General features: G+C 50.3%; 1 protein-coding gene across 1 annotated transcript in view; it reads right to left on the bottom strand.

Moving 5' to 3' along the window:
- CADM3 (cell adhesion molecule 3) overlaps positions 1–23,188 on the bottom strand; it is a 144,093-nt gene that overhangs the window by 78,117 nt on the left and 42,788 nt on the right. The window contains exon 2 of the mRNA XM_053277260.1: positions 17,859–17,993. Within this exon, the coding sequence (XP_053133235.1) occupies positions 17,859–17,916 (58 nt within the window). The 5' untranslated portion in view covers positions 17,917–17,993. The remainder of the gene's footprint in view (positions 1–17,858; positions 17,994–23,188) is intronic.

The raw sequence follows: 23,188 nt of genomic DNA, 5'->3' as shown, positions 1-23,188 counted from the left end.
CACAGAATTGGGAAGGAGTACTAGCCCCAAAGTGGAACAGTCTGAGCAAAGCTTCCAAGAGCATTTGGGTCTAAGAGATAAAGACTTGCCCGCCCAGTCACTCTGAACCAGAGATGGGTTTAGCTCCCAGCTCTCTAGATCGAAGGCATCCAAAGCTGACGCATTTTGCAAACCACAAGGCGATACAGACCCCTGCTAGTCTGAGCCAAAGCTCCTTCTTTTCCCAGCAGCTGGACTGGGAAGCTAAAAAGAGACCATGCCATCTCCTGTTTGCACCTAGCAGTTGGTATTCAAAGGTAGACTTCTTCTGGACATGGAGGTTCCATTTAGCGGCTGTGGATAGTCACCCCTGACAGCCCACTCCATGAATGTATCGTGCCCCCTCTTACCTAACAAGAGCCTTGTTGGCTCGCAGTCCCTGCCCAGTGTTCTGTTTCCAACGGTGGACATCCAGATCCTTCTGGGAAGGATCTTTTTAAATTGGGACCCCTTTGGGGCAGAGAACCATCTCCAGGCCTTCTGGGGGCACACCGAAGGGGAATCATCCCTGCTAACTAGGCCAAGCTTCTTAAAATTGTGTGCCACCAAGTCGATTTCGACTCCTGGCGCCCCCAGAGCCCTGTGGGTTGTCTTTGGTAGAATACAGGAGGGGTTGACCATTGCCTCCTCCCGCACAGTGTGAGATGATGCCTTTCAGCATCTTCCTACATCACTGCTGCCCGAAACAGGTACCAGCGGGGATTTGAACCGGCAGGGCGGTTGCTGCTGGGGCTTCTCCTGTGTTTCTTCTCAGATTGTGACCTTTTGGGGGCAGAGAACCTTCCTTGCCTACTCATTTGTTTTGCTCTGGAAACTGCTTTAGGGACTTTGTTGTTTTGTTGAAAAGCATCATATAGAGGTTTAATAATGATGATGATGATGATGATGATGATGATGATGATGATGATGATGATAGCATAATGATGTTATGGAAGAGAGAGAGAGAAACATCCTTCTGCCACTTTCTCCACACCATGCATCATTTTATAGATTGCTGTTATATTTTCCCCACCACACGTACACACACACACACACACACACACACACACACACACACACACAGACTCATCTGTTCTCTAACTACAGTTCCTTCCCTGGGCAAATCATTGGAGGTACACACACACACACACACATATATATTGCTTTCCTTCCCCCACCCCTTAGCTGGCCATGGGGAAAGAGGATTACTCCACACCACCATTGCTTCCATGCTGAGCCCCACACCTTGAAATTACATTGTTACTCTAGAAGCAGTGGGGAAGGGTGTGTGTGGGGAAGCGTTACACTTGGGCCTCAGTTAAAGCCCATCTTCCTGCAACAAACCTTCTGTGATTCAGTCCTTGAGCATCTGGATCTGTGGGAGAGGTGGAGAGGGAAGCTATAACAGCTCACAGTAAATAGCAGGAGATGTTACACATACACACACACACACACACACACACACACACACACACACACACGTCTCCAGGGCCGCTTTCCTCTGGGGGACCCCGGTGGCAGAATTACAAGCACACATATGCCGTGAAGCAGAGAATGGTGCATCTCCTCCGGAACGGAGGAGATGCACGTTCACATATTGGCCAGATTTGCCCCGAAGCCCCTGCAAGTTAACGGGGAGCAATTCACACACAATTTGGGTTTTTCACTGCACGTTAAGAGTATCGACTGATTTATATCCAGTTTTTTTTTTAAAAAAAAATCCTCTATTCGCATCGGTTTTTGGGGACAACTTCGAGTTTGCACCAAAGCCTCCCAATAAAGCCAGCTGTGTGTAAAAGTCCCAGGAGTTTGCTTGAGAGTAACCAGTCCACAGCCAGAAGAAACGGAGATATCAACACCATGAATCCAAACAGAAGGGGTTTACTTCTGAGCCAAGAAGGGGATGTCTATTCTCAACCATAAGAGGGTGGAGATTTCTGGGAAGGTTTGTGTTGTTGTTTTTTAAATTTGGCCAGAGCAAGAGGACAAAAACTTCAGCCAACCCCAAGTTCTAAACAGAGCTGATCCAAAACTTAGAAACAGAGTGAAATCCAAAAATGCTGAAGGGCTTGGGGGAAGAGAGAAGGGAAAGAAACTGTTGTAAAGATTCTTGTAAGGTCAAGCTTCAAGGGGGATGGCTGACCACTGTTCGGAGGCAGTGACAACGGGTGTCACTTTTCTTTTCTTTTCTATAGTTGACACCACCTCTGCAGGTTGTAGTGGCAGCACTAATCATGATGTAGCATAATTCGGAGGGGCATTCTGGGGGAAAATGGCCACCCCAGGAGGCCAAATCATTGCTCAGGCCCGCTGGAGAAATTGCGGCAATTGGTTGGAAATCCCTCCATGAGAATATTCTCTTAGCATCATAAACTGATTTTGATCTCTAGGAATAAAGAGGTGTGTCATTCAAGGTCTGACTAATCCATGATGACTTCCCATTCTTGATATACTGCTTTGGAACATGGAGGCTCTGTTTAACTAGTATGGAAAGGAAGATCACAAAAGCATATAGTTATCCATTTCGGTGATACTACGGTATACATTCTCTTACAACTGAACAGATGAAGCTGCGTTCTACTGAGTCGGAGCCATCTAGCTCAGGATTGCTTACGCTGATTGCGAGCACCTCTTTGGGGTTTCAGACAGAGGCCTTTTTTACAGCCTACCTGGAGATGCTGCCAGGGATTGAATCCGTGACCTTCTGCATGTAACGCAGGTGCTCTATGATTGAGCTGTGGGGCCTCCCAAAGAAAACCCCCCTATGTTTATTGAAATTTTGGCAAAATGCACACTTATTCAAATTTAATCAATGAACTACATCCATTAATTGATTAAAAGGCAGGTGATTAGATCAGCTAAATATTCTTTCCGTGGCTGACAGCTCTAATGGTCTCCCTCCACCATCTCATCTCATCCTGATGAAACTTGTTATATTTGCCACTCAGGCACTTCCTGAATCCTGACATATATCCGTTCTGTGACATGCATCCTTTCCAATGTTTTGCATGTGGGAGTCTAGCCATTGCCCTTGTTGGGAGGGGGAATAGTCTTCTGGAAAGACCTGGACATTTTGACTGTAAAGCTGATCCAAAATGTCCTCCCTAATTTTCTCAACTCTATTCCCAACAGCAAAGTGGGGAGTCCAATTTGGTTAACTTTTCAGGACGCTGAAAAATTATGGGCCGGGGGATCAGCATACTAATGGCTGCCTTCTCTCCCCAGAAGCCCCTCAGGATGACACCATAGCCATCCACTTTGAGGGCACTTGAATGAGGGGTTCGTGGCAGTGAGCAGGAACTGGCTCATGAGAAGGGCCCCCTCATCACCAGTGCCTGCCCTAGTGGCAAACCTCCTCCAAAACTATCTCAGAATTTTTCTGGGTCCCCCTCGAAATTGCCCCAAGTTTCAGCCTTGCCTAATTTTGCCTGTGATGCCAAATTTGCAGTCTAAAAAAAAAAAATCTTCCATGAGGATGTTCTGCTCAGAGCTATGAACCTATTCGGACCTTAGGGAATGTGAAGAGTGTCTTTTTAGGGCTGACGAATCCAGGGTCGCTTCATGCCCCTGGGTCCGGACAGACAGTCACTAATGCAGATTAAAAAAAAACCCTGACTTTCTTCATCTATGGACCACCTTGTAACTACACATAGGGATGCAACAGGGTGGTTAAAATAATCTCCGTGGAGGAAAGGTGTGAGTGGGCACGCCATACCCCCTTTCGTCTCCTTGAGTCTCGCTCAGATCTCACTGCAGCCAGAGATGTGAAATTCAACAACAGCAGCAACGACAAAAAAACTCCCGACTTTGGGGGGTAAAAGTAGGCCGTGAAATTGGGCTTAGAGGGGAATACGCTCGACACACACTCTCGGCTATGGAGGAAATCGTAGCAGGGCTTAGGAGTCCCATAATCCCCAACATTTGACACAGATAAGAGGCCGGATAACACCAGCCTAGCTGCCACCCAGACGCCTGGCAGGATCGCAAGGTGGATCCTACCCAGTGTGGGATCTGTGCCTTAGTGCTCATGCGCATTTAATTCTATTTATTTATTTATTTAACATATTTCTATACTGCCCAAAACTCACGTCTCAATTTACTTGGGTGTGCACTAGAGACTTCCACACCCAACCCAGAGATGTAACTTTTAGAGATTCCAGAGGGGGCGCTCCCCTCCCTCTCAGATGGGGGGGGCGTTCCGAAGAGGTGTAAGACTCATGTTTTTTAGTAATTCAGTATATTGTACAGTAGTTCAGTTTACCATAGTTATCTAGTTAGCAGACAACTCTGCATTCAAGACAACATCCTTAAACTATAGGGTTGAAATACAGGAAGAAGATGTCCCTAACCGCCCACCCAAATTTCTAACATCAAAGAATTTGGAAAAAGCCTAGTCTTGGCTTCAGGTAAATATGGTTTTTATAATATATAACTACAAAAAATAAGAATATAAATGGGTATTTTAATAAGAAAGGTTAATAATGTGGCATAACATTGTTTAAAACTTAATAACGATTGTTTTTAAAAGCCACAAGACATTGAAAGTCCTCATACATATGCTGATTAGGTCATTAGTTCAAATATTATAAAAGTCCTCAGACATATATTGTCTAAATTTTCTCTGTATAAACTCTGTATGAGATGTTTGAACCTCAAGCCACTGTATTTGGATAAGTGGCTTTGATTTTTTAAAAAAACTTTTATAATAAGTTATGTAGAAGAAACATGTGTCACTGAGTGAGATGGGGACCTTGGAAATATGATGAAAATTTATTTGGATCAAAAGGAGTCTGGAAGAGCAATGTCCTTGTAGGAACAATACTTGGAAAGCCACTGAGGAAGACTACAATTTGAAACGCGTCTGACTTTATAAAGATCTACAAGGACTCCATATCACTTGGGAGTTCAAGACTACACACTTTAGACAACACAAATCGGAGGACTTCTATAATATTTGAACTAATTACCTAATCAGCATATGTATGAGGACTTCTAATGTATTGTGACTCTTTAAAACAATGCTTATTAAGTTTTAAACCATGTTATTCCGCATTCTGAACGATGATTATTAAAATACCCATTCATATTCTTATTTTTTGTAGTTCCATGTTATGAAGCTACTAGGGCCATACTGCAGGTTTTCCTGTTCTCAAAAGACCAACCCAGAGACAAAAGCACCCAGGACAGCTCCCAAGGAAGAGAGGTCTTCAGAAAGCAACCCAACCTCCGCCAAGTGTCCAAGCAGGCTCACGGAGTGCTCGCGCACGGCTCTGCTCGCTGGCTGACAAGCAGCAGGCAGTTAAAGGGTCAGGATCCTGCCTTTCCTGGGGTAGTGTCCTGTTCCCAGTCTTCCAAGCAAGTGGGGTTTGGGGGTGCAGCAGCATCAGGGAGGCCAAGTCAGGTGGTCAAATGTTGGATAGTCAAGGAGCTGTCCAGAAGGTACCCAACGCCAGGACCTGTTCCACGGAGCAGTTGTTCCTTGGGCCTGACGTCTCGCCATGCCTCTGGGTCAAATTCGGTGCTATTGCTCAGGGCGAAGGTCATGACACCTGTGTGACTCAGTGCTAAGGGATAGCAGCAGCGGATGCTGGGTCCTCCCTTGAGGTTCATGAACTGTCCGTCCGGAGGACAGTCAGGCATCAACCCTTGCTAACTGGGCAAAGAGGCACCTTTTACTGTGGTGATTCTCTTTATTTAGCAGGGGGAGAGTAACTGGCCCTATCCATCCCCAGCACAGCATCCCTCCAGTGACTGTTGCTGGTGTCTATCTGATGGTGTTTTTTTTAGAATGTGAGCCCTTTGGGGACAGGGATCCATCTTATTTATTTATTATTTCTCTGTGTAAACCGCCCTGAGCCATTTTTGGAAGGGCAGTATAGAAATTGAATTATTATTATTAATCCTGGGGGCAGCCCACAACTACTTCCTAAGAACAGGGGAGAGGAACTGGCCCGATCTTTATTTATGTAGCAAGGGGGAGAGCAACCAGCCCTATCCATCCCCAGCACAACATCCCTCCAGTGGCTGTTGCTGGTGTCTATCTGATGTGTCTTTTTTAGACGGAGAGCCCATTGGGGACAGGGAGCCATGTTTATTTACTTATATCTACGTACAACGCTTTGGGGACTTTTGGTTGAAAAGCAGTAGATAAGTATCCATCGTATCCGTAAGTACGGCTGGATCCGGCCCATCTAGTCCAGCATCCTGTTCCCCACAGGGGCCCGCCAGCTTATTATTGTTGTTGTTGTTGTTTCTTGTTTACAGAGTCAGACAGGTGTTATTGACTGGTTTGTTTTATCCAGACAACGAGTCCTTCCCACTATTATAATTGTTATTGTTATTGTTATTATTATTTACATTTATATCCCACTCTTCCTCCAAGGAGCCCTACATTCTTGAGTTTCTCTTTCACAACAACCCTGTGAAGTAGGTTAGGCTGAGAGAGAAGTGACGGGCCCAGAGTCACCGAGCTAGTCTCATGGCTGAATGGGGATTTGAACTCAGGTCTCCCCGGTCCTAGTCCAGCACTCTAACCACGACACCACGCTGGCTCCGGGAAGCTCCCAACCAGCAGATGAAGGCATGCCCTCTCCCCTGCTGTTGCTCCCCTGCAAGTGGGATCCCGAAGTACCTGGTGGGCCACTTCAGACCAGACAGTGGGCTGTGTGTCAGTCCCTGCAACAGAGGACCCCTTTCCTACACCCGGGGAGGCTCCCTCCGCCTTGCAGATCTGCAGCTGGGAAGGCTCTCGGCTCTATTCTTGGCTGGCCGGGGCGGGGTGGGAGGGGGGGGAGAAACCCCCTGCCGCCCTCGGATTCTCTCCTCCCCGCTCGGGGATTATTTTATAGTATGTTTCTCTCCCCGCATCAACAAGAGATCCCCAATGAGAAATCTGCCAAGTTAATGCGGGGAGAGAAACATACTATAAAATAATCATCATGTGTTCATAGCTGTATCTCTAATATTGTTGCTTAGAAACTGGTGCCACAGATTTTTGATGGGGGGGGGGAGGCGAGAAAGAGCTGGCAGAAAGCCCAGTTAGGGGAGCCCAATGGGTGGTGGTGGTGGGGAGGCAACCAAGCTCTGCAGGTGGTTTTGATTGAAACTGTTTTTAATTTTCCCCTCCGTCCCAGTCCGGGTGGCTATCAGCGATAAACATTCCCTGGGCAAGCATCTGCAGCGGGAGAGTGAAAGCACCGGATGGTTGGCGTCATTAACGCTCCCAGGGAAACTTCTGAAAAACGGGGCTGTCTTCTAACGAGGCGGCGGCAGCAGCACCCACTAGGCCAGACTGCCTGCCAACACCCACTCTGCTCAATTCACTGCCTAGCTGACTTTCCAAATCAATCGCCTGGGAAGTTAACCGGCTCACGCCAGCCCTAACACACCCCTTCACCAGTAATATTTCAAGACCAATTGCGCTAAATCAAACGGAGATTTATTTAGAGGAATGGTTTACATGGGTTGTGGGGAAAGGATGTCGCTAGAGTGTAGCAATCAAGGAAGCCAGAAATGGGGACCAAGAGCATTTCCTTCACTCTGTCCCTTTCAGGGCTCCTGCCTGGTCCTCCTCCGGCATTCTGGTCTAGCTCGGAGAATTTGGAAAATGCATCCTGGAGCTGGGGAGAATGTGCCTTCCATGGCAGTTTCCCATTCTGGCTGTTCATCGGCCTCTTGGCTTCCTTTCTGTGTCACTCATGTTCTCAAAAAACAACAACAACAACCCCAGAACAAGCCTACATTGTGATGAAAAAGTGCTCCACAGAGGCCTTTAACAGAATTTCCTTCTGGGTAATGGTGCCCTCTAGCTGACTGGACCAGCAACCCCCCAGAAACCCTTCTCAGAGAGGGACACAACACCACAGCTGCTGCTAGTCAGTGCAGGCAATCCCGAGCTAGGTAGACCACGGGTCTGACTCAGATGGCAGTGTCACATGTTTGCTTGTATGCTGCCAGAATGGGCTGCCCCTCCAAGGACCCTCCCTAGGCCATTTCCTCATGGAAAGGCCCACGTCGAAGCTACGGACCTCTGACTCCATAAGGGCCGGTCGGGGTGCCAAGTCCCTGGGACTCTGGGGGGGAAAGACACTGCAAAGGAGCAAAGAGATCCGCAGTGGGAAGGCTTGGCACGGCATCAGCCACGGCCGATCAATAACTTCCCATCTCTGGCTTTTACGGAGTGGGCTGGCCACTTAATTGGGATGCAGAGAATTATGGAGGATGGGCTGCCAGGCCGGGCGGGGCCCTGTCCCGAAAACTAGCCCGTCCTCGCTGGGGAGAGGGAGAGCAGTTGGCGGCCGAGGGAAGCGACCTTCCTTCCTGGGGGGGCTGCCCCCCGAAACGTGGAGCTGGTGCTGGAATGGCCCCCTCCCAAGCAAAAGACATCCTCCTCAGCCTTGCTCGAGACAGAACAGGCTCTTCCGCAGAAAACTCACTCCTCAGAGCCGGTCTTGTGGTAGCAAGCAAGCACCAATGCTCTCCTTTTCTAAGCAGGGTCCACCCTGGTTTGCATTTGAAGGGGAGACTACATGTGTGAGCCCTGCAAGATCCACCCCACCCCCAGGAGATGGGGCCTCTCTGGGAAGAGCACCTGCCTGCAGCATGCAGAAAGTCCCCAGTTCCCTCCCTGGTAGCAGCATCTCCAAGGCAGGGCTGGGAGAGACTCCAGCCTGCAACCTGGGAGAAGCCGCTGCCAGTCTGGGTAGACAATCCTGAGCTAGATGGACCAAGGGTCTGACTCAGCAAAAGGCAGCTTCTTAGGCTGCTGGGTCTTAGGCAATGGCCAGGCCGAAACTCTTGCTCCCTGTCCTCAATTCCTTCCTCCAACCTTGACCTCTGTCCGATTTTTGGCGACAAACCTCTCTCTGGCCTATGTTCTCGAAGGTGTTCAGAGCTGAAAATGCATCCCAACCTGCTCCAAATGCCCTGCTTTGGAAATGCACCGGCTGCATCCATGCTGGGCGCGCGAGAGGAGCTGTCCTCGGTGCTCCCTGCTCTGGTAGCATCCAGGCTAGATTGCCGTGAGGCATGATACATGGAGCTGCCCTTGAAGACTGTCTGAAAGCTTCAGCTGTTAGGCAAGGTGACCGCCGGGCTGTGGGTTGTGAGTGATGGACACTTTTCTGGGGGCCAGTTGGTTTCCAGGCTCTGTTCAAGATGGGCCTCTGGCTTTTAGCTTGGAATGGAGGATGTGGATTTGCACCCAAGTCCCTGTGAGTTATCGTGGAGCACTTCACACACGATTTCGGGTTTTTCATTAAGCGTCAGAGCCTAGCCCAACTGATCTCCGGGGTTAAAAAATAAATCCACTTTTTGTGTTGATTTTGGGGGGCACATTCGAACTCACAGTAAAGCCTTGCAGATAAAGCCTGCTGTCTGGGGAAGCTCACGCTGTGGGACCATGGTGCTTGAAGGACTTCATCCACATAAACCTGACAGTTAAGGCCTCCTTTTGAGGCATTCTTCCAAGAGCCATTGCCTTCTGAAATGTGGTGGGAATCTGCCACACTCAGGGACATCTGCATAGTGGTGGTGCACAAACTGTGGAACTCCTTGCCGCAGTATATCTACCCGACACCTTTGATGTTCTCTTTTAGGCATGACTCAAATACTTCACGTCTGCCCTGTTATTTTGGGGTTTCAATGGCAACGTAGAACCAGTGCAGTTTAAGTAGTTAAGCTAGGAGTGGAAAGACCCCAGTTCAAATCCCCATTCAGCTAGGAAGTTCACTCAGTAACTTATTACTGAGTCCATTATCTCTCACCCTAACCTACCTCACAGGGTTGTTGAAAGGATAAACAAGCACTTTATATAAAAACCTAATAATAATTTGATTGCTTTTGTGTTATGTTTTTTTAAAACCTCAGGATTTTTTTTTTTTTTAGAAAACAGTTAAAGCTCCATCTTTTTAGTGAGTTTAGTGTTTATCTGCAGCTCCTTTTAACTTTTGCATTTTCTAATTTGTACCTCTTCAATTCAGTTTTAATCTGGATCTTAATCTGGTTCTTGCTAATGTCTATCGCTTTTAGATGGTTTTTGTATGTTATCTGTTCTAATTCTGTGAGCCGCCCTGAGCCACAAGAGCCCTGGAAGGGCGGGGTAGAAATATTTTAAAAATAAATCAGTCTTGGTCTTTGCCCTTTCAAATTGGATGCTCGTTAAAGTTTTTATGCTGAGCTGGCTGTTGGGTTCTTTTAAATCTGCTGCTATTTGTATGTGCCTCGTTTTTACGGCTCTTATTTGTTCCTTTGTTTTAAGGTATCGATTGGGCGCTGCCTTGAGGCTTTGGCGAGATGGAGGGATATGCATTTCCAAATGAGTAAAAGAAAGAAAGATGATTTTTTTTTTTTTTTTTGCTGCCACATTTCTTGCAGCACTGCCTTCCCTGCACTGAAGTCACACTGGCTCTGTGCTGGAGGGCTGGGAGAAGGTTGGCGGAATAAGTTTTCCTGCGGGAAGCTGCCGCTTGACTCTGCTCCCATCCCGCGGTTCATCTGGAGCACGGTTCCAGACAACCATGGTGTGAAGTGAGCCGGAGTCTCTTTGATACACTGCTCCCGGAGAAGCCTCCAGAGAGAGTGCTTCAAAGACGGCAGTTTGCTTCCCCTAGGATGGGTTTGCCTTTCATCCGGAAGATGGCAGGGGGTGGCGGGGAGGCCAAAAACTCTACTGGAAACAGGAAGGAGGGTGTCTGTTCTCTTTGGGCGGGGATCGGAACATAGGCAGCTGCCATACACTGAGTCAGACCATTGGTTTATCTAGCTCAGTATTGGCTACACAGACTGGCAGCGGCTTCTCCAAGGTGGCAGGCAGGAGTCTCTCTCGGCCCTATCTGGCGATGCTGCCAGGGAAGGAACTTGGAACCTTCTGCACACAAGCAGGCAGGGGCTCTTCCCAAATAGAGTGGCCATGCCCCCCGAAATTCCGGGTTTCACCCGGATTTTAAGCATCTCACCCAGATTGCTTGCCCCACCCAGATTCGCCTGGATTTCATATTTCATTATATATATATATATATATAGAGAGAGAGAGAGAGAGAGAGAGAGAGAGAGAGAGAGAGAGAGAGAGCTAAGCTCTAGCCCTTAGAGAAGCGGAGTTATGAGCAAAAACGTGCAAACACTATTCTGCTCAAAAACTATTTTCTTCAATTATTTTCTTTTTCTTCCATTTACATAATATGCAAATTAGGCACCGAAATTTGGAAAGCCAGAACATGGCAACCCTATTCCCAGAGCAGCCCTAAGGGGAATCTCTTACAGTGCTCACATGTGGTCTCTCATTCAAATGCAAACCAGGGAGGACCCTGCTTAGCAAAGGGGACAATGCATGATTGCTTCCACAAGACCAGCTCTCCTTTGGTCTTGGTAGAGGTCCTGGAGGATAACAAGGCCTCCGTCTTCCCACGCTGCATGCCGAAGAAATCAGGGGATTGCCACCAAGGAAATGCAAAGAAATTGATTGTGCAGCAAATATTTCTCACGGTCACCTCAACCGTGGTGCAATTCTGGTAACCCTATCTCTTTTTAAAAAGGGTTCCGTAAAGTTGGGAAAGGTGGATGATAAGGGGAGTGAAATGGTCAACAGCTGGAGCATCTTCCAAGGAGAGAAAGCGAAAGGGTTTCCAGGTTTTTCATTTGGGAAAAAGGAAGATAAAGGACATCTCCGCACCATCCACCCTGAGTGGCTTCCTGGGATACCTGCGTTGTGTCACTTCCATTAGAACAGCCCCACTGGATCAGGGCCCATGGCCTGTCTAGTCCAGCATCTTCTTTCACACAGTGGCCCACCAGATGCCACTGGGAAGCCCACCCCACAGCCAAAGGTTGAAGGCGTGCCCTCTCTCTCCTGCTGTTGCTCCCTTGCAACCGGGATTCAGAGGCATCCTGCCTCTTGAGTCTGGAGGTAGCCTAAAGCCATCAAGACTGGTAGTCACTGATAACTTGTCCTTCATGGATTTTTTTATTAGAACCCTCCGGAACATTTGGCATAACCCCTGGTCCCCTTTCTCAACCGTAACTCAACCTGAGCACATAAACCTGAAATTAATTCTTGTCCCTTCCTGCCTCCGTTTCCTTCCCCTCCCCTGTGTTACTTTTCAATTTGTAAGTCCCTCGGGGCAGGGACCTGGCCTCTTATAGCATGTTCACTGATGCCACTATCCAAATATAACAACATCCAAACCACCAGGAGAGAATGGTCAGCAGGGTGGAGAAAAAGGGGTTTTCTTCCTTTCCTTTTCTCCCTTTCCCATGGGCAGACAGAACAAAGAACTTCTGTGCGCATCATTCACATGCAGAACTCACTGCCACAGGAAGCGGAGAAAAGCTTTAAAAGGATTGGATACATTTGTTTGATATTTGCTATGACTGCCAAGTAGAGCCTCCATGCACAGAGGCAGTTTAACTGAATTCAAGATGGTGGGGATATACAATGGAGGTGGGCTACTGCCGTCATTCCTGCTTATGAGATTCCAGGGAGCTGCTGTTGGGGCTCAGAACGCCACACAGGACAGATCTACAGCCTGATCTGGCCGGGCTTGGTTTTAAGCTCTAAAATGTGGCACTCTGAATAAATTATGCAAATTCCTTTTCTTTTTTATTACAGACAGAGTGGGATCATCATGGATTGTAATGTGGCTGGGGACTGCCTTCTCTCTCATTAAGGAGAAATAAACATATAGAAACAAGTCATATAAAGCCAGGCCGTGCCGCACTAAATATATTGGCCCCTGCGCCCGTCTGTGCATCAAAAGATAAAGCCACGTGCTGCTGAGGGCGAACCCAATTTTCACATGTGGATTGCCTGATCGGCACAGGCTTGCATGCCTAAACTGGCATCGGCGTGAAATGCAGGAGTTTGGGCCCCTCAAATGTCAGCTTCCTCCCCTGAAAAGCAGCCAAAGGGGGCAATTCTGGGGAAACAGTCATTAGATCCATTCTTGGGTTTCCTGCCATTAAAAACAAAAAACAAACCCCAAAAAACACCCACCACCTAAATGCAGCCACAGGGGAGCAAATTGGATTAGCATCACGGTGTGGGGAAGGAGGGATAACCCTCCCCCCCTGCACTGCTTCCCTGATCTAATGCATGGAGGCAAAGAGGTGCACACCAGATCGCCATGACCCCCCCCCCCACACACAGGCACCTCAAGATGGCTTTGCCTTCTGCATTTGTCTGCAGAGAGCAAGCTCTGAATGAAAGGGGGAAGTCCTCTCTGTGAAAGCCAGCCTGGACCAGCTCAAGTCCCGGACTTCATGAAGAAGCTCTCCCAGCATCCGGCTCTGCAGAGGAGCAGGGGAAGCCTGGGGCGTGGCCAGGAAGCACATCTGTGCCCAGGTGTGCGCAGTGGTGGGTTAACCGAGAGGCAGAGGCGGCATTTGCCTATGGCGGCACAATTTGAGGAGCAGCAAATTTTGCCCCTCCTCCAATTTTGCTGCCCCTCTCTGTGGGCAGCGGCTGCTGCAGCAAGGATGGAAGGGGCGAGGAGAAACTCTCCCCACCTTTTATCTTTTTTAAAAATGGCAACCCTTTTTTGTTTAAGATAAAAAGGCAGCAAAAGCCCTTTTGCCTATGGGCAGGAAAAGGCTTAATCTGCCTGTGGGTGTGAGGCGAGCCAGCCCGTTTCCGGAACCTCCTGGCCCCAATGGGTCACTCACTGTCCCCAAATTCAAAAGCCTCACCCATTTTCCCTCCTCCTTCTTGGCCCTTTGATCAGTTTTGCCTGCATTTCTCTTCTGCGAGGTGTGTTCCTTGCAAGGGCGGGGGGCAGAATGGCAGAGTAATTGAATTTCCAGGTGGCTCTCTGCCACGGCTGGCATTTGGCAGCGGATCCTTGGGGGGCAATAGGAAGATCTGCATATGCATGGAGCCATCCGCACACAAACAGCCACATGATGAGCCGAGAGAGAACCCTCAGAAAAAAGCAAACACTTTCCTGAAGAATCCTCCAAGAAAGCTCCGAGATGTGGGGCCCAGGCTGAAGTGAGCCGAGGAGAGCTTGCCCGCACAGAGCGTCCGACAAACCCCCTCGGCCCCACACAAGACACAAAGCCAAGCCAACGGGCCCTGCCCCAAGGGGCTTACAATCTAACTGAGACGGCCAGATTAGGAGGAACCAGAGATAAAGTGGAGACCTGGAGGAGGCAATAACCAAAAACAGTGAGAGGAAGGAGAGCCGAATTCATGAGAAAAGAGAGCCATGGTCAAGCAAAGCATGCTATTTTTTAGCTTAATAAAACAGCATAATCCCATCAAAGTTGGGCAGTCCTTCTCCAAGGTTGCAGGCAGGAGTCTCTCTCAGCCCTAACTGGAGATGCCAAGGAGGGAATTTGGAACCTTCTGAATGCAAACAAGCAGATTCTCTTCCCAGAGCGGCCCCATCTCCTCAGGGGAATAGCTTGCCAGGCTCACATATTGTCTCCCATTGAAATGCAAACCAGGCAGACCCTGCTTAGCAAAGGGGACGCGTCATGCTTGCTACCACCAGACCAGCGCAATGCAGTTGTGCAGAAGTGCATTGACTGCCAAAGAGCTGGGCATTCTTTTGCAGGAAATCTCTCTAAACCAGGTTAACGTGGTTCCTAATGCACTTTCCCCAGGGTTCGCAACGAAACTGAACTTGGGAGAGAAATACTGAGGAACCCGAAGAGCGTTCCACTCTCAAATGGTCAGACTCCTTGCTTGAAGAAGCTGGATCTTTCAGGATGGCCAATTGTGCCTCTCTCTGTCGTCCAAGTGGGACCTCTCTGGACCTCTCCAAGTGGGACATCTCGGTTGCCCCAAGTGGCACTTTGGGAAGAGCACCAGCCGGATTGCATGCAGAACGTTCCAAGGTCCCTCCCTGGCAGCATCTCTAAGCTAGGCCTGCAGTCTTGGAGAAGCCGCTGCCAGTCTGGGTAGACAATCCTGAGCTAAACAGCCCAAGGGTCTGACTCAGTAGACGGCAACTCGCTATGTTCCTGTGAGTACTATTGTACAGGCATAGCAACCCAGCTTCCCTTACCAGAATTTGGCAGGGGTGGGTGGGCGGGTGGGGTCTTCTTGGTGCTGCTGTATCTTGCTTGTCGCCCTCCGCCAAAGATGCACAGCCCAGCCCGCGATTCCCTTTGCTAATAAGGGATGGGGGAATGAATGTCTGGGCCTCTTTTGAGTTACAGCCCTGCTGCACTCAGCTAATGTGGCATTTACGCCACGGAGGCCCAGGCAGGATCTGGGCTCTCCCCCAGAAGGAATGTTCAGAGAGAGGCCCAAACAAGAGATCTCGCTGTGAGACACGAAATCGCTTCCAAAGAGCCCAGACAAAAGGACGGCGGTGGTGGAGGGAAGGCATCCGAGAGAGGCTGGTGCGCAAGCTACGGGGGTGTGGGAGAGAACGGAGTGGGGAGAGGGTGGGGTGGGGGGGACCTTTATTTGAATGTGACAAACGAACCTAATTTAGTGTGAATTGATTACTGCTCAGAATTGCGTGCGAGCTTCAGACACACAGAACCAACACAAGAGCTTCCCTTTGTCCGGCAAGAGTGGGGGGGAGGGAAAGAGAGTGGTGTGTGTGTGTGTGTGTGTGTGCTGATTGTGCTGCTACCAAGGTAACTTCTAGGCAAGATGTACCAATCCCACCCACTTATGTCCAGGGGTGCTCATCCACAATGATCCGCTTGGAGAGCCATCATGGCTTTGACATTCCGTCACACTCCGGGGTGACTCCAGGCACGGAGGGCAGCAGGGCAGAGCTAAGGAGACCCGAGAAGAGCTCTCTCTCTCTCTCTCTGTGTGAAGGAGGAGTTCCCAAGGGACAGGGTTAGGGCTTCACTCTGCCATGGCAGACCCAGAAATAACTCCACCCTGGCTCACTGGGCAAAGAGGCACCTTCCGAAATGGCCCGCTTGAATTCAGCGGGGTGGGTGGGGAGGAGCAGCCAGCCCTATTCAGACCAGGATAATAGTGCCCCCCCCCAGTGTCTGTGGCTGGTGAAGATGAGGGGGGGGCTTTGTAGCAGCAAGCATGACTTGTCCCCTTAGCTAAGCAGGGTCCACCTTGGTTGCATATGAATGGGAGACCTGATGTGTGAGCACTGCAAGATTATATTCCCCTTAGGGGATGGAGCCGCTCTGGGAAGAGCATCTAGGTTCCAAGTCCCCTCCCTGGCAGCATCTCCAAGATAGGGCTGGGAGAGATTCCTGCCTGCAACCTTGGAGAAGCCGCTGCCAGTCTGGGTGGACAATCCTGAGCTAGATGGACCCATGGTCTGACTCAGTATATGGCAGCTTCCTAGGTTCCTGGAGGGAGAGAGGGAGAGGCAGCGAAAAGGAGAGAGAGAGCGAGTCTAAAGGCAGAGGCACAGGGCCAGTTGGCACTTTGCAAAGATGGCAGTCCTCATGAGGAAGGTGGTGTGCTTGCCGAAGGCCTCCCACCAGAAGGCTTGTTCCGGAAACACTGATCCACCACCAGCGTTGCCAACCAATTCAGATAGTCAGCAGCGGCCGTGTGCTGTAGCCATGCCTCCCCGCCTCCCCCCCCCAGCCCGTTCCTGCTCACTGCATTGTTCTCTCTTGGCCTTGCCGATGATGTGGAGTGGCGGGGGGGGGGAGAGAAGAGAAAGCGCATGCCGGCGCGCGAGGAGCGCATCTGAGGCAAGGACACTCAACAAAGCTCCTGCATCATCTCCGGGAGGAAGAGCACCCTTATCGGAGTGAGATTTCTATCGCAAGCCACACCCAAAGGTCCAGATTTCCCGCTTGCGGCAAGGTCAAGCGCTTTCGAAAAGGCCTCACATTCCCAAAGCGGATCTCCTCATCTTGGCTGCATCTTGCCATGCCGTGTGTGTGTGTGTGTGTGTGTGTGTGTGTGTGTGTGTGTGTGTGTGTGTAACAAACGTGTCCCCGCCTGTGGGCACAAGTGTGTGCGCCACAGACTTAGATGCGTTCATAGAACCATAGAACCATGGTGCAAACCATAGAACCATAGAACCATAGAACCATAGGTGCATTCATTTCAAAGCAAAGGGGCAGGAACGAGTGCATCTGGGGGCCTCTGGCATAGCAGCTGCCTTTCCCCCCTTTTCAAAACCATTAAATGCCTAAAAGGAGTTCCTTTGGGTGGTCACCTCCTGAGAGCGGCCATTTCCGCCCCCCAGAATGCCTTGGACATTGCATCATCCCAGATAGTTCTACGATACGATACGACACGATACGATACGACATGATACGGCAAATATTTCTACGCCGCATTTCAACAAAAGTCCCCAAAGCAGTTTACACAGATATAAATAGTATGGGTCCCTGTCCCCAATAAGGGTTCACAATCTAAAAAAGAAACATCGGATAGACACCAGCAACAGCCACTGGAGGGATGCTGTGCTGGGGATGGAGAGGGCCAGTTGCTCTCCCCTTGCTAAATATAAGAGAATTGCCACTTTTGGGAGGTATCTCTTTGCTCAGTTAACAGGGGGGTTCTACCTGAGTTCTACTCCCTTTAGTCCTTTTTTTCTCAAGCTTGGGAACAGCTAACCTGTTCATTCTATGCCCATCTCATCTATGACACTGTAAGCCCTTTGGGGCAGAGACCTGTCCTTTTGTATTTGTGCCATACAGATGGATGGCATAATAACCACAATGACATCTCCTTTGGTCTTTAGTTGATTAAGGCCCCTAGCATCCAAACTCAGCAGAGGACAGTCTATTGGAGAATCTATAAATGCAACACAAGCAGGTAAAGAAGCAAGGATCCGGTAGTGATCTCTGGTCTTGGAACCGGATTCACCAATATATCTGAGCCATTTTTGGAGGGGCCGTATATAAATCAAAGAAATAAATGGAATAAATAAACATATCCCTGTTTTCACCTGTAAATGCTGCAGGCAGTGCAGGGTAGAGACAGGAATTCAACAGGTTTCTGCTCATCTTTTCTGCAAGGCACTCAAAACCGGTCTTGATATTCTCATGTCCGCATATTCAAAATGCACTTTGAAAACAAAACGCTAAAACGAAGAAGAAGAAGAAGAAGAAGTGTGATGTATCAACACGGCCAGGTAAACAAAAGTGACAGCCCCCTTTCTAGCCCCAGATTTCCGTAATATATTTGCAGGGAGGTTTGCTAAGACCGAGTCAACAGAACTGTTTGCTTTCGCTTGTACACTTGTTTGTCTTCTGGGTTTCCCAAGCCACTCTTCTCCCTCCCCATTTCCCCCCCCCCTCTGAAAAATCATTACACGTATTATAGTCAGTGAACGGCGGTGAAAAGTAGCCAAAAGGAGACACTCGCCATGATGGGGTAACCCCTGGGAAATGCACTTTAGTCTATGCAGTGGGAGGGGGCTTCGACAGAGATGGGGTGTGTTTTGTGGACCACTCAATCTGAATCTCCCCCCCACCAGCATGTATTCATTATAGGGGTTCCCAGATGCTGTTGGACTACAACTCCCATCATCCCCAGCCACAAGAGAGCTGATCGGGGGTGTGTGTGCAGGGACAGTGCTTTTCGGCTTCTCTGGCTCTTGGGGGTTGCATGGCCCTGGGGTCACGCACTTCGGGATTTTCCACCACATCCCTGGATTTGCACTTTGGGATTTTCCACCACATCCCTGGATTTGCACTTCTGGATTTGCAACCACATCTCTGATCTAGTGTGTTAGCAATCATGAATGCCCCCCCTTGCTAAGTAGGGCCTGCCTTGGTTTGCCTTTGGATGGGAGACTACCAGGCGAGTGATATAAAGGAGAGGGCTGTAACTCTAGGCTAGAAGATCCTCTGCTTGGCCTGCAGAAGGTCCCCGGTTTGCTCCTTGGCAGCATCTCCAGGCAGGGCTGGGAGAGACTCTTGCCTGGAATCTTGGAGAAGCTGCTGCTGCTGCCAGTCAGTGCAGGCCATCCTGAGCTAGCTGGACCAAGGGTCTGACTCAGCATAAGGCAGCTTCTTCATGGCCTACGCTGGAGGAGGCAAGCCCTGCATGTTGTCTGGAATAGCCCCCCCCCCCCACAACAGATCCAGGGAGGAGCAGAATCACCGGGGCCACTCTAAAGCTGCCAGCCCACAGAGTTCCTCAGTGCTGGGTCAAGAGGGCTGTGGGCGAACTCCACCCCGGGGTACTGGCTGGGGGCGATGGGAGTTGTCGTAAGGTTGTCCCTGCACTAAGCGGGCTCTGGATTCTGCTCTCATCCAGGCTAAAGGAGATGCATGCCCTCATTTTTACCCAGCACCTTCTTCAAACATAGATCTTGCATGGGGGGAGTCAAAGTGTCCTCTGGAACCTCCCGCTCCTTGATGTTCACTGGTTGAAAAGCAAGCGGGAGAGAGGCCATACGGCTTCCCTGGCAAAAGAGAACTGGGATCTGGGCCGGCTCTGGGGGCTTGGCAGGCAAGACCCACTTCCTTGCCTCTCGGACGCCCCACGGCCCCAGCTGGTCACTGCCCTGAAACGCCCACGACACACTTCCCCACACACACCAATTCCGGGAACAGGCGGACAGCTGGGCGGCTGGAACGGCAAGTCCCAGGAAGGCTGCCAGATCACCCGGATGATGGATGATCCCCTCTCTGTGTCTTGGAGCAAGAATTGGCAGCGACTAGGACGGATGCATCTTTGGGGGGGGGGAGGAGGAGGAGGAGGCGGCAGGGATGCTGCAGTGGGTCTGACGGATTCAGGAACCGGAGGCCTGAAGCAGAAGCAGGAGGTCATCCAGTCCAGCCTTCCTGCAGCCCCCAAGACCCCCCCCCCACCAAAGAGCTTCGTGCTTTAGGAAGAAGCTATGAGCTCCTCAGATGCCTCCGCACCAGCAAAGGGTGGAGAGGTATGGTTCTGTTGCAAAGCACATGCATGCAGCTGTTCCCAGGGTCCTCCTCGAGTTTATTATTGTTGAACAACCATCAAATAATCGCATACATCAATTTCAATGATTAACTACAGCAAATATGGTCAGGTTACAACTCCCTTGACTGCAGGGAGTTTCCAGAAGCAGGCCGAAGGAGCTGGGAAAGGCTGAGCGCAGCTGCCGGCCAGAGCAGGCGATACTGGGCTCCGTGGACCAAGGGTCTGACTCAGTAGGAGGCAGCTTCATAGTCTGATCAGAAACATCCACGGCGCCCTGGAAGAGAGTGTCTCTTTTGCAGGCACAGAAGTGCCAGCTTCAGTTCTTGACAGCATCTCCGGGCAGCACTGAGAAGGATCCCTTGCTCTCGAAAGCTGCTGCCAGCCAGTGCAGACAACACTGCGCCCGGTGGACCAAGGGACTGGCTCAGTGGGTAGCAGCTTTGTGGGAGGGAGAGCTTTGGGGGCTGCCCACTAGGGGTGGTGGCAGGAAAGCTACCTCTCCCTGGGGCTCTCTCTACAGACTTAAAGTGCCCCCCCGCCCCCCAGCCCATCAGGAAGGGAGTTCTGGTCTGACCTTCAGTGGGTTTGACATGTTGCACCAGGATATGTCTCTCTCTCTCTCTCTCTCTCTCTCTCTCTCTCTCCTTGTCTTCTTCCTTCTTAAATAAACCAGACAGAGTCCATCTCCTCTGCAAGCTTTTAGAGTGGCCCCGGTGATTCTGCTCCTCCCTGGATCTGTTGTGGGGGGGCTATTCCAGACAACGTGCAGGGCTTGCCTCCTCCAGCGTAGGCCATGAAGAAGCTGCCTTATGCTGAGTCAGACCCTTGGTCCGAGCTAGCTCAGGATGGCCTGCACTGACTGGCAGCAGCAGCAGCTTCTCCAAGATTCCCGGCAAGAGTCTCTCCCAGCATCCATAAAGTCCACTTTGCACAGTCTCCAAAGAGCTGCCCCCTTGAAGGCTCCTCCTTCCTCTTCCTTTGCTGGTCCATGACCAAATAAACTTTTATCTCTCTTCCTTCCTCAGCAAGGGACTGAAGTATCAATAAGGGGGTCTGCCGACCTCCCGCCCTTCCCAGAACACCACCTCAGCGCCCTGGGCCCTGTCCAGGGTCCGGAAAGAGCAGCCTCCTTCCTTTCCTCCCCCAGTTCCCGAAACTCAGTTTGGGTCCCCCATCCCTCCGCTCCACCCCCCAGCTGTTTACTTTCCATTATTATTTCCAATTAACGATAAGCCACAAAGTTCAACACGACAAAACGCAACATTTACATAACAAACATTCTGCTGACGGCACATGAAAAATTCCGTTGCGTCCGCGCAAAGCTGTTATTGTCTGTTGCACCAGCAGGCTGGAGCCTGTTGGTTGAATGCGGGAGCCCCCACCCACCCCCACCCCACTGGGAGATGCAAACCGACTCGGAGGTTGCCCAGCGAAGAAAGCTGAAGGCTGGATTGAACGCAGGGAAGGCAGACACAATTCAGCAGTTTCCCAAATTGCCAATCAGATGTGGACTGTGTGACATTTCACTCAGATGTCCTAGAATCTCTCTGCCGTTTGGATCCGGGCAATCATCCGCCCAACAATGTCCAACACAAACTCCGTGGCATTCCAGCGTTCAGATACGATGTGCCCAGATACAGTTGTTAACAGTCGTCAAGCATGGCCAGATACAAAATAATGCCATTGCATGTTGACGATCAAACGCGGTCTGAAGGCCGGCTGTGGCTTCCAGAGCAAACTGTAGATCCCGTAATAATCCCATATTCTTCCCCAGGCGATCCCTGAGCCAATAAGAACTCTTGTAACACTCTCTAAAAAAAATAAAAATAAAAAAGCTTTGGGACATTCTCCAAAATTGATTGCATTTGGTGATACATGAACAGTTCAGGCTGCTGGCGATTTGCTCAAAGAACATAGAGCAGAGGAAGAACAGAAGACGCTGCCTTGTGCTGAGTCAGACCCCTGGCCCATCTGTCTCAGTATTGTCTGCACTGACTGGCAGTGGCTCTCCAAGGTTCCAAGCACAAGACCTCCCCAGCCCTACCTGGAGATTGAACCTGGGACCTTCTGCATGCAAGCAAACGCTACAGCCCCATCGCCTCAGGGGAATATCTCGCAGCAGACAGCGCTCACACGCAGTCACCCATCCAAATGCAAACCAGGACAGAACCTGCTTAGCAAAGGGGACCATTCATGCTCATGGCTGCAAGACCAGCTTGCCCCCATCTGTCTCTAGAGTTTCCTGCCAGGAATCCTGCCCAGCACCACGAACCCTTGCCGGTAATAACAATGACCCCTCTGCTGCAGAAGAGGTTGGCTGTGTCTCTCCGACATCTTCTTCAGAGAGGACTGAACTAAAGTGAGCACAAGACATTCACCCTGTTAACTGGGTCAAGAGGCACCTTTTCGAGTGGTGGCTTTCTTCGGCTTCGCAGCGGCTGAGCAACTGTCCCTCTTCAATCCAGCACAGAGTTTCTCCTGCATCTCTCACCGGGATCTCCCTTGTGAGTGCTTTTCCCCTAAAGATTGGTAGCCCCTTCCGGGCAGGGAACCAGGCCCTCTTGTGGCCCACAGTTTGGGGTTCAGCTCTGCTAACTGGGCCAAGGGGTCCCTTTGAAGGTATCTGGGGGGGGGGGAGTAGCTGTCCCTATTCAGCCCAGCATCCCTCCTAGTAGCAGTACTCAGGGTCTCCCTTTAGAGGGTGAGCCCCTTGCGGGGACAGGGAGCCATTTCCACTTCTGCTCTTTCAACCGCTTTGGGAACTTGGTTGGAAGAGCAGCATATAGATCCAAACAAGGAGAGAGCCGGGGACTCTGCAGAGCAAGAGAGGGGTGTCGTCCCCCCCAGTCCTCAAGTCTTTCTATTGATTGATTGAGTATTCATTGATGACCTTTCTATACCGGCCCATTCAAAGGCTGGGGCCAAACAAAAAAAGCACCCACCCATTAAAACAAGTGGCTCGAAACCACACGCAAACAAATGTAAGACAGTTCGGAGTTCGGAGCCCTTAGAAGCCAACTGAAAGCATTTACGAGCAACTGGGAAACCTCGGGAGGCCCGGCTGAACAAATCCGTTTCTAGTGCTCTCTGGAAGGCCAACAACCAGCCCAAACGACGACGGAGATCTGCGGGGGGGGGCATGTGCACTCCACAGGCCAGGAGCTGCTACAGCGAGGCTTCCGTAAGCGCCTTCTCTGAACCCACCAACCCTTTTAATGGTCATTGAAATGGTGATCCACTTTGGCGGCCCATCCAGGTGGGAAAGCGGCACATACATCTCACAAGAGCAGAGGCCACCCCAGACATGGGGAATGGGGAGAAGAACACCGAGAAGGTTCCGTCCGGCAGCGACGGCCCAGCTGCAGG

The sequence above is a fragment of the Hemicordylus capensis genome, chromosome 14, assembly GCF_027244095.1.
Source record: "Hemicordylus capensis ecotype Gifberg chromosome 14, rHemCap1.1.pri, whole genome shotgun sequence".
NCBI classification, from domain to species: Eukaryota; Metazoa; Chordata; class Lepidosauria; order Squamata; family Cordylidae; genus Hemicordylus; species Hemicordylus capensis.
This window is presented reverse-complemented; position numbering and strand designations above follow the sequence as displayed.